Here is a 14,589-nt window from a genome sequence, read left to right on the forward strand (position 1 = left end):
ACTTAAAACCTCTTGGATTTGCTCGATTAGCTGCGTATTTGCTGTCTAACACTTTCTCTCCACTGACTTGCATCATGTGCTGGTTTGAAATTCTCTATTTTTCTGTAACACCAAATCACCAATTCCTTGTATGTGAAAACCAAAACCTGGCAAAAAAACAACAACAGATTCTCACTTTTAACCTGGTGATTTTAAATTATGAATAAATGAAGAAGAGAGAACAATGAATAATTGGTCCATTTTGCACAACAAACAGCCGTGTGCCAGAGGTTATTATTTTTAATTTGCAGCTCCAGGCCTGATGTGAAAAACAAACAAAAAAACTTCTATTCGTGAAGTTAGTGTTGTCCCTGCAAGACCCAAATATTAAAAAAAAAAATATTAGAAGTTTTACTGATATATATGGAATCACTTTAGATATTTTTAGGATTTCAAGATTTTTACTCATTTTTTGAAAATATTTACAAGAATTTTCTTGCCAAATTTGGGGGATTTTTTTTAAAATAAAACTTTTAAGGGAAACTTTTAAGGAATTATTGGAATTTTCTTCCTGAAGGTTTTTGCCAATTTTCAGAAATTTGGGGCATTTTTTTGCTGATTTTTTGGATTTGTTTCAGACAAGGAAACAATATTTTTTTACAGGAGGGTTAATACATCGTAAATTAGGAGGTTACATGAAAGCAAAAATCTATTTTTGAGTGAAAAACTGCTATTTTTTTTAGCATTTCTGGCTTATTTTAAGACACCTAAGCTTGACAATCCTGGTAAAATTGAGCTTAAAATAAGTTTTCCCTGCTAATTTTAAGATCTCAATATTCTAAATTTTAGAAGATTTTTTCACTTATTTCAAGGTAAAAGTTCCTTGAAATAAGCTTTTTTCTTGTTTTGGGAGGAGCATTTTTTCCAGTGTAATCACCAACATGATGGATTTCATTTCAATGGTTCCATTTCTTTTGCTCAGACAAACAGGAAAGTCTTGCTGCTGCATTGCTGTCATTACAGAGGCATCTTTATAGGATGTTCTTTCTTTTTTTTTCTTTTTTTCACAGACCTACCGATGACACAGAACGGCTTCCTGGCAAAGCGGAGGCGTCCCTGCCAGCCTCGGTAACGGCAGCAGCAGCCGGCGCTCCATATCCTGATGATGTACTCCAGGCCGAACACGACGATCATCACAAACTCCTGCAGGAAGACGCACACAAACACGCACACTTAAAGCTTTCAGGATCGTAAAAGCATCGCATTATGAAAGGCAGTGGAAATGGCGAAAGGTCAAACGTCGAGTTTGGTTTGTTGCTAAGTCCTCGGCTCTGAAAACACAAGCACTCTGACTCACACACACTTTCAGACTCTTTAAATAACTACTTAGAAGGTCAATTTGAGGTAAATGTGAAAAAATAATTACTTGTGCTATCATGGAACTTGAGCAGATCTTTATGAGTGTACTTTATAGTCACTAAACTAAACATTTTGAAGTGTCCTGGCAGGAGAGCTCAGGTGTAATTAACAGCATTAATAATGGCTCTGTTCCATTTAGGGGTGCCAGGTCCCAGACTCTCTTATTACATTTACTGCTTCGCTGGTTTGGCTTATTGTGACATTTCAGTGGAACCGAGCCACCGATACTCTTATTAGGTTCACCTGAAGCTTTTCCTGCTCTGACGAAAGAAGGATCTTTAACCACAGACATTTTGACTCATCATACACTGCAAAAACTCAAAATTTTTCCAAGTCTATTTGTCTTGTTTTTAGTCAGAATGTCTCATCCCACTTGATTTAACCCTCCTGCTGTCTTCATTCACAGGCACCAAAAAATATTGTTTCCTTGTCTGAAAAAAATCCCAAAATTCAGCAAAAATTTCCCCAAATTTCTGAAAATTTGCAAAACCTTCAGGAAGAAAATTCCAATAATTCCTCTAAAGTTTCCCTTAAAAGTTTTATTTTTAAAAAATCCCTCAAATTTGGCAAGAAAATTCTTGTAAATATTTACAAAAAATAAGTAAAAATTTTCCAAAAAATCCTAAAAATATCTAAAGTGATTCCATATATAGCAGTAAAACTTCTATTTCTTAAGAACATTCAGAAAAAAATCACCCAAAATCCAGTGAAATTTGCTGGATTTTGGTAGATTTTTTTGTGAATGTTCTTAAGAAACATGTTTAACATTTCTTTTTTTCCACCAAAAAATGTTCAAAGATTTCCCAAAAATGTTGAAAATGTGGACATCAGAAGTTTTACTGTGAAAATATATTTTTCCCCCTACAACTTTAAAGCAGCTCAATTATGACCCACAGAACGACACGAGGGTTAAAAAGGGACGCGGTCATGTCAATTTTTTGTGTGACTTTCTTTGTTCTATTCTGTGGATCAATGGCTGAAGTGCCATAACTTTAGAAATAATCTATCTGGAGTCCTGAAATTGTGCAGACTCATTGATATGTATGTATTATCGCCAATGGTACAACCCAGCTGTGATAGAAAAATACAAATCAGTTATATGATGGTGAAAAGTTGGTCGATTCCGATATTCTACCAACCAAAAAACCTTTATTTTCTACCATAAGTGGCAGATTTTGTTCTTGTACTTGGCACCAATTAGATTTTTATAGTTGCACCACTGTAGACCACACATATCAATGAACCTGAAAAATTTCAGGACTCCAGCTACATTTATTCCTCAATTTCTGGCACTTCAAATATTGACGCACAGATTGGCACAAACACAATTCTTCAAGACCCCACCTTTTTGGAGAATTTTTAACTCATAAAATAATGTAACCTATGACCCCAGATTTTGCACGGTTGACTTAATAACATACATGTGCACAGAAAAAAGACGATGAGAAAGATGTTTTTTGAATCTGGCAAATGGAGGTGGAAAGACCCCCAAGTGAAATAAAATTTGTTTACAGTGTCTCAGTTCCGGCAGTCGTTTTTTTTAATGTTAATTAGTAACGCCTGCACTTCCACTGTTCTGACAAGCTAAAATATCTGCTGAGAAAAAGGATGCATTGTTTAACATTTATATTTAGCAAGAACTGTGACAATAAGTTGAGAAAAACTGAAGTTTTCCTTGAATAATTTGTCATTTTTAGGAAATATACTATATTTTTCTTTGGCGAGAGTTAAATGAGAAGATCGATACAACTCTCATATTAAAGATCCAAAACATTTCTTTTATCTTTTTAACACATCTATATAGTGATTTTTATACATTATAAGACATATCATACTGTAAATAATCAGTCAATGCCACGGTTGAGCATTCCCACTTTGGAGTGTACCAATGACAAAAACACAGATTCAGACTTTAAGGGTTTCTTACATCACAAATCTAAAGATCCGATCCTGTTCACTTGTGTAGAAGGACTTTCTGCATCATTAATCTTTAGAATCAGTTTCCAATTTATGGCTAAGTTACTCCAGTACTACAACTTTCCATTGTGCAGCATGTCGTAGGTGAGCTGGTTTGCTCGAGTGAAGCCATTTCAAAGCAAGAAGAGATCATTTTAATGGAAAAATCCTCTAAATATGCAACTTTGATGCACAGAGATGAGTTTTAAAGGGTTAAATCAATGACCAGAGAGAGACTTTAAGTAAAACTGCAACAGATAAAACAAACAAGATGTAAGAATATGAATTAATGAGCTTTAAATGTATTAGTAGGTTTTTTCATATTTGTACTAAGTTAAGATACCTGTGACACCTGGCTTCCATTGTTTATGCTAAGCTAAGCTAACTATCTGGTAGCTGTTGATATTTCATCAACAGATTTGACAACGGAATCGGTCTTCCCGTCCGAAAAAGTTCCAAAAAATGACAGCGTTCCCTTAAAATGCTTAAAAAGGGGTTTGTTTTCCTCCCACTGTCACTAAAAGCTTCCTCAAAGGGAATAAGTGGATTTTTCTCTGTAATATAATACTGTATAGTCCTGACTTTACTATGTGAAGTGCCCTGAGATGACTGATGTTGTGAACCGGTGCTGTATAAATAAAACTGAATTGAAACAAATGAATTGACTTAACCATAACAACACAAACACCCACTCTATTTCCACTAACAATATCCTCATTAGAATACACAGAGCTCGCTTGGTTCCATTTTACTGTCTACCAAAGCTCTGTGATAATAATTCACAGTCTGCTCTGTGAATCATCCACTGTAACTTGGACACTGTTTTGGAAATAAATGTTTTTTTTTGCACTTTGAGCGCCTCGCGGTTTTCTCAAGACCCGAACAAGTGGAACCGTCTGCCGAGGTGAAGAATGAAGGATGCCTCCGGTTTGTGTCCGAGCTACACCGTGTTTTTCCTCCTACCTGCTTCTGACTGATGAATTTCTATTTAATCACATCTGAGGCGCAGACGGTAAAATTGAATTCTAACGGGGCGATGTTGATCTGCCGAAGCAGGGGAGCAATCAGAGCGGCTCATTATAGCTCCGGGAACACACAATCAGCTTTTGTAATGGAGACACGAGTGTCACTCAACCACACACTAACACACACAAACACACACATTTGTGCCTCTGGCTTTGCGAGGATCTTCACTGATAAACTCCGACTAAATATCAACCTCAACCTGAGCCCTAAAATCACATCTGAACCATTTTTAAAATGTTTGCACATGCAAATACTGACCAGTTTGTCCTCGGTTTGCAGAAATATCTGCACATTTAAGGTCGAAAAGTCAAATTAATTTGCACAAAAGTAGATATACAAGAACACACACATTAGACACAGTTTGGCTCAGTTGCTATTATATGCTATTAATCTAACCGTACTATTCAGTTAAATATAAAGTCAGCTACACTCTCTGGGCATCTTTGTGCATTTGTGTGCTGTTTATTTGTTTAGAGAATTTTTGACTCAAAAACTAATGATATGTAGAGCTGAAAATTCTTAAAGAAGTTGGGCTCATGTCCATTTTTGTGCCGTTGTCTTTGCACCAATCTGTGGATCAATGTATGAAGTGCCATAACTTGAGAAATAATCTATCTGGAGTCCTGAAATTGTGTAGATTCGTTGATATGTACATATTATCTTCAATGGTACAACCCAACTTTGATAGAATAATACAATCCATTTATATGATGGTGAAAAGTTGGTCAATTCCGAAATTCCACCACCATAAAAGCTATTTATTAGATGTGATTGTCACCAATAGTAGCTTTAAAAATGTAGAGTATGGTTGTACCATTGAAGACCAGATGTACATGTCAATGAGCCTACAAAATTTCAGAACTCTAGTTGCGTTATTTTTCCAGTTATGACACTTCAAACATTGATGTTCATATTGGTGCAAAGCAAACGGCACAAAAATGGACACGAGCCCAACCTCTTTAAGATTTTTAACTGTACGTATCAATAGTTTTTCAGTTAAAAATTCTCTAAAAAGGTGGGGTCACGCCACATTTTGCAGTGTTTTCTTCTTTCCAATGCATTGTTTGTGTGTTTGTTTCCTACCAGGATGAGCAGGCAGTGCGAGGAGAATTCCTGGTGAGCAGGGATGGTGGAAAACACAGAAAGAACCAGACATCCAAACACCAGGATGAACCTGTAGAGACAAAACAACACGTAAAAATCACATAATGTGCAACAAATAACATTAAACCACTAAATAACAGGTTTCAGCTCTGCACACAGACTATCTAAAGGTGATTACTTCCCCTCTGCCAGGCTACAATAAGCAGGATTTATGAGCATTATTAGGATCAGGCTGTTTAAAGCTTCACCCGGATTTGTGACGATTCAGCTGAGATAAAGGCAAACAAACCCTGATCACAGTAGAAGTCTGTACAGTAGATTCTGGTGTAGGCTACTTAGGAGGGAAGATTAAAGCCTTCAAAAGCCTTTAAAGTGGTATTTGCCAAATTCCTTTGTCATTCTGCCATTCAGTCCCTTGAATTTCTTTTATTTTTGCCAAAGGATTGAAGCTATTTCACCTGTCTATGGTGCCTCCACTTTTCTGTTCTCTGACATGAGATGACATCTATTGTTGTTCCTGCTAAAAGTTCCAAAAGAGAAGAAAAGAAAAAAAAACATACACTAGTCGAGCCTTTAATATTATTAATACATAAAAAGTACTATTTCCTGTGGACTAAACCTTTAAAACCATTACTTGCTTCTTAGCAAGTACAATCTGAGTGGACTAAACCTTTAATACTACAAATATTTGGACAGAAAGTAGTATTTTGTGTGGAATAAACCCTAACAACTAGAAGTTTTTGGACAGAAAGTACCATTTTAGGCAGACTAAACCATCAAAACCATAACTAGCTTCTTAGAAAGTACAATATGGGTGGATTAAACCTTTAAAACTACAAGCATTTTGACAGAAAGTAGTATTTTGAGTGGAATTAACCTCTAGAACTAGAAGTACTTGGACAGAAGTACTATTAGTAGTGTTTTGGATGGAATAAAGCCATAAAAGTGTAAGTACTTGCTGGGGCAGAGAGTAGTAATTTGGGTGCAACAAAGCTTGAAACCATAAACCATTAACTTTGGCGATTATCCAGGTTGGCAGGTGGTGCTGTTGTGAGAAACAAAGGTGCTAGAATTGAGGTCCTACAGCTGCAGCTCCATAGAATATTGAGATGAATGAGCAATATGTTGGAAAGCAACTTCAGCCCCACAAATAAAATCCTATTTATCTCCATTATATCCCCATGAAGACATGTCAGAGCTGAAATCTTGAACCTTAGAAGTTAGAAAATATGTATATTGCTATGTAGTGTCCAATTATCTACACGTTTTTTGCTGAATTTAGTGGTGATAAATAATTGCCGTGGTGGGATTTAATGCTTCCAGATTCAACAGTAATACTGAAGCTTATATGAAGATCAGAGCAGAAGTGTGGAGATGTAAAAACACTGATGCACTCAGAATAAATCTCCATAAAGCTCTGCTCCTAATTACAACACAAACACAAACTGCATCAGTCTTCATTTTGCCAATCAGAGCTGCCCTTATTGTCCGACAGCTGCCAGCGAGGAAACCACTCAGCTCCTCCTAAGTCATATGCTAACTCAGTTAATGAGCAAATACAAATTAAAATTCATACGGCGGCTTCCGGGAAACATATGCAATGACTAGCAGTCCCGGCCTGCCGTTCTGCCCAGGATTTCTGAACAGTTTTTTCTTTTTTTCTTTAAAGATGCCATCTGTCTTTGTGATATTTATGGTTCATCTCTACAGATCTGAGTGCTTGTTTTCTGTGGACAGAATGTGCTCCAGTCTCACTCCTCTCTCCTTTCCAGAACAGTAAATTTGTTTATTTAATCTTTCCACTGATCCTAATAAAAACACTGTAATCAATTACTGTTAAAAAAACAAAAAAAGTCAAATTTTAAAAGTAATGTACTGTTTACAGAGCGACACAAATGAGACACAAAAGCAGAATGAGACAAAAAATGATGCAAACGAGACACAAAATGACACAAATTAGTTACAAATCCACAAAAAAATAGAAAAAAGTGAGATACAAAAGAAAAACGAAACCCACAACAACAGAAATAAAACTGTCGAAAATAAGCACAAACAAAATGTCACAAACGAGAGGAAAGAAAAATGAGACAAAAAGCGACACAAAATAACAGCAACAAGAGACACTAAATTACATAAGTGAGTAAAAATGACACAAATGAAGCTCCAAATGATAAAAATAAGACAAAATGAGACAAAATGACACAAACAATGCATAAGAAATAACAAATGAGAAACAACATAAAAGAAAATGACACATAAAATCATAAAAAATAGACAAAATGACACAAAATACATAAGAAATAACATAAATGAGACACAAAATGATAAAATGACATAAAATGATAAAAATGAGACAAAACGGCACAAAAATATATAAGAAATAACAAATGAGACATAAAATGAAACAAATGACACAAAATGATAAACATGACACAAAATGAAACAAATGACACACAAAATGCTAAAAATGACACAAATAATAGATAAGAAACAACATAAATGAGACGCAAAATGATAAAATGAGACAAAACGAAACAAATAATACATAAGAAATAACTTAAATGAGACACAACATGAAACAAAATGACACAAATGATAAAAATGAGATAAAACGGCACAAACAATACATAAGAAACAACATGAATGAGACACAAACAGACACAAGGCCAGAAAAATGAAAAATACAATGAGACACAAGGGAAAAATCAAACACATTACAAAAACAAAACACAAAAACAAAAGTGAGACACAACATCATGAAAGCGGGACATAAAGCTACAGTTACAGTGGGGCCTCATTTTTTTGTGGGTTTGTATCTAATAATTGTGTCATTTAAGATAAGATAAGATAAGATTCTTTATTTCTCCCCACTCCAGGGGAAATTTACATTGTTACAGCAGCTTTATTTACAATATATACAAGGGTGAAAAAAAAATTTTTAACAGAAAAAATTTTGTTATGTTATTTCTTATGTATTGTTTGTGTCCTTTTGTCTCATTTGTATCATTTTGAGCGTCATTTGTGTCATTTTGTGTCATTCATGTCATATATTGTCTTGTTTTTGTCATTTTGCGTGCCATTCATTTAGTTTCTTATGTATTATTTGTGTTATTTTGTCTCATTTTGTGAAATTTATATCATTTTGGTTGTCATTTTTTTGGGTTTGTATCTAATTTGTCATTTTGTGTTCATTTACGTTGTTTCTTATGCATTGTTTTTCGTTTCGTCCCATTTTGTCTCATTTTTATCATTTCGAGTGTCATGTCTGTCATTTTGTATTTCATTTATGTGGGTTTGTATCTAATTTGTATCATTTTGTGTCTCGTTCATGTCATATATTGTCTTATTTTTGTCATTTTGTGTTCCATTCATATTAAATCTTATGTATTTTTTGTGTCGTTTTGCCTCGTTTTGTCTCATTTTTATCATTTTGTGTGTCATTTCATTTTGTGCCTAATTTTTTTGTCCATTTGTATCCAATTTGTGTCAATTTGTGTCTCGTTAATGTCATATATTGTCTTGTTTTTGTCGTTTTGTGCCTCATTTATGTACTGTAAAAAAACATGTCATCTCCGGCTCAACTTCTGATCGGTTTGTGTCATCTTTCTCTGCGTAAATGATAAAACTAACTGCTTCTGTGAGAGCAGTGTGGTCTGGTCAAGGATCACTTCATCAGAACTACTTCTTTTCAAGCAGAACAACAGTAGAAAGGCACAAATACCACTGTCAGACATGCACATAAATTTTATGTCCCTTCCAGACTGCGTCCTGACAGCTGCAGGACTTTTAGGCGGTGCAGTTTCTTGGTGTGTGTTGATTCTGAACAGCGCTCAGGGTGCTATACTGTCATTATTTGGGGAAAAAAAGTGCCTGAATTTGGACTAAAGTGCCAGAATGAAAGCAGCCAAAGAGGGTGTGTTTGACAGCTTCCCCTCAGGGTCTGCAGGAGTCGGTGACTTTAGGAAATTAGACGACAGCGAAAAGCAGTTTGAAGTACTTCCTGTCACGAAATAAAGGCTCAAAGGTGGAGTTTGTGATTCTAAGGTAATACAGTTTTAGAGAAATTCAGAGAATATCTCCTCAGAGTCTGAAAAAGGCTGGTGTTCATGCACAGAGATACAGGTAGTCTCTTTAACTCTCCTGTTAGGTTCGTCTCTCAGGAACAGCCATGATCCTTCCAGGACATGTTTAGTCATCCAAAAGTGTCAGAAACCAGAGAATCCCAATAAACATTGTTTTTATCTCATTATTAACTCCATTATTAACCATTTCGATCAATATTTAGTGCAGTGGAGTTCTTTATGTCTCACAGATCACGGTTCAATCAGGATACTTCACTTATTCTTCAGGAAAAATGCACATTAAGCTTTTTTTAATGTACATTGGTGTGACGTACGCTTAAAATACAATAGTTTTACATGACGTTGATTTTTTAAAAATTTTAATTTACATTTTGAATTTTTTTTCTTTTTACGGAGTGATGTTGATAAATTAACACAAACAGAAAATTTACAGATTGATCAATTCAATTATTACTTTTTTTCTTATTTTTTATGGCTGAAATGCAATGAAGACACTGAAAAATTGTCACAGGGTTTGAGGATTTGTCCCCATTTTCATTTTATATGTTGATTACCATTTGTTAAGCCGAGCAGAAGAAGTTTCACACCAAAATAAAATACTTTCAACATTTTTCTTTTTAGATTTAGTTTTACTTTAACCCTTCTGTTGTCTTCGTTTATGGGCACCAAAAATATTGTTTCCTTGTCTGAAAAAAATCTAAAAATTCTGCAAAAAAAATCCCCAAATTTCTGAAAATTTGAAAAACCTTCAGGAAAAAAATTCCAATAATTCCTTAACAGTCTCCCTTAATAATTTTATTTAAAAAAAAAAAAAATCTAAAGTGATTCCATATATATCAGTAAAGCTATGAATATTTTCTTAAGAACAATCACAAAAAAATCAACCAAAATCCAGCGAAATTCACTGGATTTTGGTTGATTTTTTGTGAATGTTCTTAAGAAACATTTTTTTTTCAAAAAATTTTTCCACCAAAAAATGTTTGAAAATTTCCCAAAAATGTTGAAAATGTGGACATCAGAAGTTCCACTGTGAAAATATTTTTTTTCCCACATTTTCAAACTTTAAAATGGGTCAATTTTACCTGCAGGACGACATGAGGGTTAAAATGGCAACATAACAGGAGGGTTAAGGTGCTTTTGTGCAAAGATATGTAAAGTTTTACTTTCACAGTAAAGGTGTAAAGTGTCCACTTAAGTCTACAAAAAATGTCCTCCAGGAACCATTTTTGAATTATTGGAGATTCTTCGGGCAACATCTTCTCTAAATTTAATTAAAGGTTCCTTCAAGAACCCCCCAAACAAGCAGGGTTCCTTTGAAATCCACAAAGTTCCTTCAAACTCCCCTAATTTTTAAAGAGCAGTGATTCTTCCAAAGTGAACTCAAGAGGTAAACTGATGGAATTATTCGTGATAAAATAAAAGCTAACATTGAAAATGTGCTGCTGACGGAACAAATCACACACTGAGTTTGTATTTTACTAAAAGCACCACATGTCATCTGAGGGGTAACGGCACTTTAGCTGAGAGTTTGATGAAACCACAAACATAAAAACATGTTTGCTGGTTTCAAAATGAAACCTCGGCCCAAACTGAATTCTCCCAACTTTATTGTTTCACCCTTCAGAGGCTCGGCTGAATGTCAGCTCTCCAATGAAATGACGCTCTGAATGTGAAATTGCACATTTTGAAAAAGGTTCTGGATCAAGGTCTCGGCTTTGAAATAAAAAAATCATAATGTTCTGTTGTGGCCTCGCTATTAGCATTTCAGAATCAGGATCTGAGTGACTAAATGAAAGGAGCGGAGAGACACAAACCAACGGCAGAATGAAAAAACACTGCATTATTTTTGTGTTCTGAGTCTGTGATTGCAGCCTTGAGTGAAATCAGTCTGTCAGCAGGAAAAGAAAAGCTTCTGCAATTTACATTTAGAGGCAAAATCACACTTGTCAACTTCAAAACTACATTTACATCAGCAGCACTTTTCCTTCTGGTGTGCAGCGACAGTTTTAGACGTGCTGATGGGAAAATGGGAGTCAAACTGATCATAAATAAAGTTAAAATTCTAAATAACTTCTAGACCATGACAAGTTGTTTTGATCCTAAAGTAAAATCCCAGATTGTTCATTGTTCTTTTGTGTCTCATTTTTGTTATATTTTGTCTGTTTTTGCTGTTTTTTATCTGACTTTTGTCACTTGTGTTTCATTGTGTATTTTTTTTGTGGCTTTGCTCTTCATTTTTTGTCGTTTGCATCTTTTTTTGTCGTTTTGTTCCTCATTTTTTTGTCTTGTTTGCATCTTTTTTTTGTCGTTTTGTAACTTTTTTGTCTCTTTTGTTTCGTGTCATTTGTCTAATTTTTTGTCATTTTATGTCTAATTTTTGTAATATGTTGTCTTGTTTTTGTTTTCTCTCTTTTGTCATGTTTTTGTGTTTTGTTTCTTGTTTTTGTCGTTTTGCATTTCATTTTTGTCACGCTTGTGCTTTTTTATCTTATTTTTGTTATCTTATTTATCTTACTTTTGTGTTTCACTTTACTTATTGTTTTGTGTATCATTTTCATCATTTTGAGTTTTTGTTGTCTCGCTTGTGTTGTCAGTCTATTTTTTTTCCTTTTTGTTTCTCGCTTTTGTCATTTTTTTGTCTAAATTTTCTCATTTGTCCATTTTTTGTCACTGTAACTTTTTGTCTCTTTTCTGTTGTGTTTCGTGTCCCTTGTCTCATTTTTTGTCCTTTTGTTTCTCACTTGTGTCATTTTGTGTCTCATTTTTGTAATATTTTGTCTCTTTTTTGTTGTTTTTTTTTGTCTTTTTTTGACTGACTTTTGTCGTTTTGATCATAAAGTAAAATCCTCTATGGTTCAGTTCCTGATGACTAAATGTTGTGTTCCTTTGTCGACGCTGATCTGGAAGATGTAATGTGGAAATGACAAACTGAGACTGAATGTTGATGACATATCACTTATTTTTCTACAGAAATTCCAGGTTGCTCATGATGTTTTGTAAAAAGATAATTCTTTAAATGTGAACATTTTCAGAATGTATTTTTTTGCACTAAAACACAGGAAACATTTGGAGTTACTTATAAAACGGTAAATCAAATTAATGATCATGAATGAAGTCAAAATTCACCTTTCTCACATGCATTTAGCACATTATTGACATCGTTCTGCACTCAGGAACGTTATGTGTCGATTTACGTCCCACTTCTTGCTGTGTGTTGACTGATGGTGAAATGATTCGGAGGCTGCAGACAGAAGTAATGAGCTAGAAGCTGGATGACGTACAGTCAATAACACCGCTGCATCACTCAGCCCTGGACGTGAATTAACCACTTTATCAGTCACTTACAGAGATTAACCGGCAAAAGAGGAGTGTGAAGTGACAAGTCTGAGTTCAGTGAATGCATTTGAGGCAAAGCTGTCCATTGATTAGATTTTTCCGATTGCTTTGGACTGATGGGAAAACCAAGAACTTATAAAAGAGATCAATTCTTCCACATAAAAAAGACTCCAGTGGTTTTGGTTGTTTTTGCTGCAAATCACAGATTCTGACACACAAAATGAGACAAAACGATGCAAACAAAACATAAGAAATAACATAAATGAGACAAAAAATGAAACAAATGACACACAAAATGATAAAAATGAGACAAAATGACACAAAAATACATAAAAACTAACATAAATGAGACACAAAATGAAACAAATGACACACAAAATGAGACAAGACGATACGAACAATACATATATAACATAAATGAGACAAAATGAAACAAATGACACAAAATAATAAAAATGACACAAAATAACACAAACAATACATACGAAATAACATAAATGAGACAAAATGAAACCAATGACGCAAAATAATAAAAATGACACAAAATAACACAAACAATACATAAGAAATAACATAAATGAGACAAAATGAAACCAATGACGCAAAATAATAAAAATGACACAAAATAACACAAACAATACATAAGAAATAACATAAATGAGACAAAATGAAACAAATGACGCAAAATAATAAAAATGACACAAAATAACACAAACAATACATAAGAAATAACATAAATGAGACAAAATGAAACAAATGACACAATAAAAATGACAAAATGACACAAACAATACATAGTAACATAAATGAAACAAAATGAAACAAATGACATAAAATCATAAAAATGAGACAAAATGAGACAAAATGACACAAATAATACATAAAAACAACAGAAATGAGACACAAAATTAAGTAAGAGACGCACAAAATCATAAACATAATAGCGCAGCTGAGACTTGAAAACCACGCTGAAAGTAGAAATGTCATAAGGTTTGACTTAGTAAGATTTCTGATGCAACTTTAATGAAAAAATTACCAAGATGTGCATTTAGATGTGAAGCCGATGCGCTCCGTTGTCATCAGATTAACAGAACAGCATGCTTGTCGAAAAAGTAGCTTCATTGGCGTTTGTAGAACTTTACGCTATAATTGGATTTTTCTTCACAAATGCAACTAATTGTGAAAATTTACTTTAACTTCTGGAACCAGGGGGAACCTAAAACTGCCCCCCTGAACACTTTAGAGAGAAATAATGAATATAAAAGATAGGAAAGAAAAAACCCGCTAAAGTCAGGACACATCCAGCTGTCTTATTCAGTATGTTACATGTCACACTCGCAGTCTTCTATGCTCTCTACTGTACATCCAACATCAGAGGAGGGAATATTTGACTTTGCTGTTTCATGTGGATAATAAATTGTCTCCCAGAAGACACATCTAAGTGGAAAAAGATTTAAAATCATCAAACAGACTGTGTGCAACTGTAAATCTGCTCTTCTGAAGGGATCTTGAAGCTCATATACTGTACAGAGAAGGAGCGTTTTATATTCAAATAAGTGTTAGAGAGAAAGTGTGTGACAGATCGGGTACGTGAGAGGTCAAGTTTTTCCACACAGTGCAGTCGGACATCATTATCTGTTTCCTCCTTTCTTTCTGGGCCAACCATGCATACCCTTTCAATCAGGAG

General features: G+C 34.4%; 1 protein-coding gene across 10 annotated transcripts in view; it reads right to left on the reverse strand.

Annotated features, from left to right (window-relative positions):
• kcnq5a (potassium voltage-gated channel, KQT-like subfamily, member 5a) overlaps positions 1–14,589 on the reverse strand; it is a 159,033-nt gene that overhangs the window by 47,148 nt on the left and 97,296 nt on the right. For all 10 annotated transcript variants that reach the window (XM_055018519.1, XM_055018522.1, XM_055018521.1 and 7 more), the window contains exons 2-3: positions 5,464–5,554; positions 1,056–1,182 (exon numbers count right to left, since the gene is read on the reverse strand). In XM_055018519.1, coding sequence (XP_054874494.1) covers positions 1,056–1,182; positions 5,464–5,554 — 218 coding nt within the window. The remainder of the gene's footprint in view (positions 1–1,055; positions 1,183–5,463; positions 5,555–14,589) is intronic.

Source organism: Amphiprion ocellaris, chromosome 16 (genome assembly GCF_022539595.1).
Source record: "Amphiprion ocellaris isolate individual 3 ecotype Okinawa chromosome 16, ASM2253959v1, whole genome shotgun sequence".
Classification (NCBI taxonomy): domain Eukaryota; kingdom Metazoa; phylum Chordata; class Actinopteri; family Pomacentridae; genus Amphiprion; species Amphiprion ocellaris.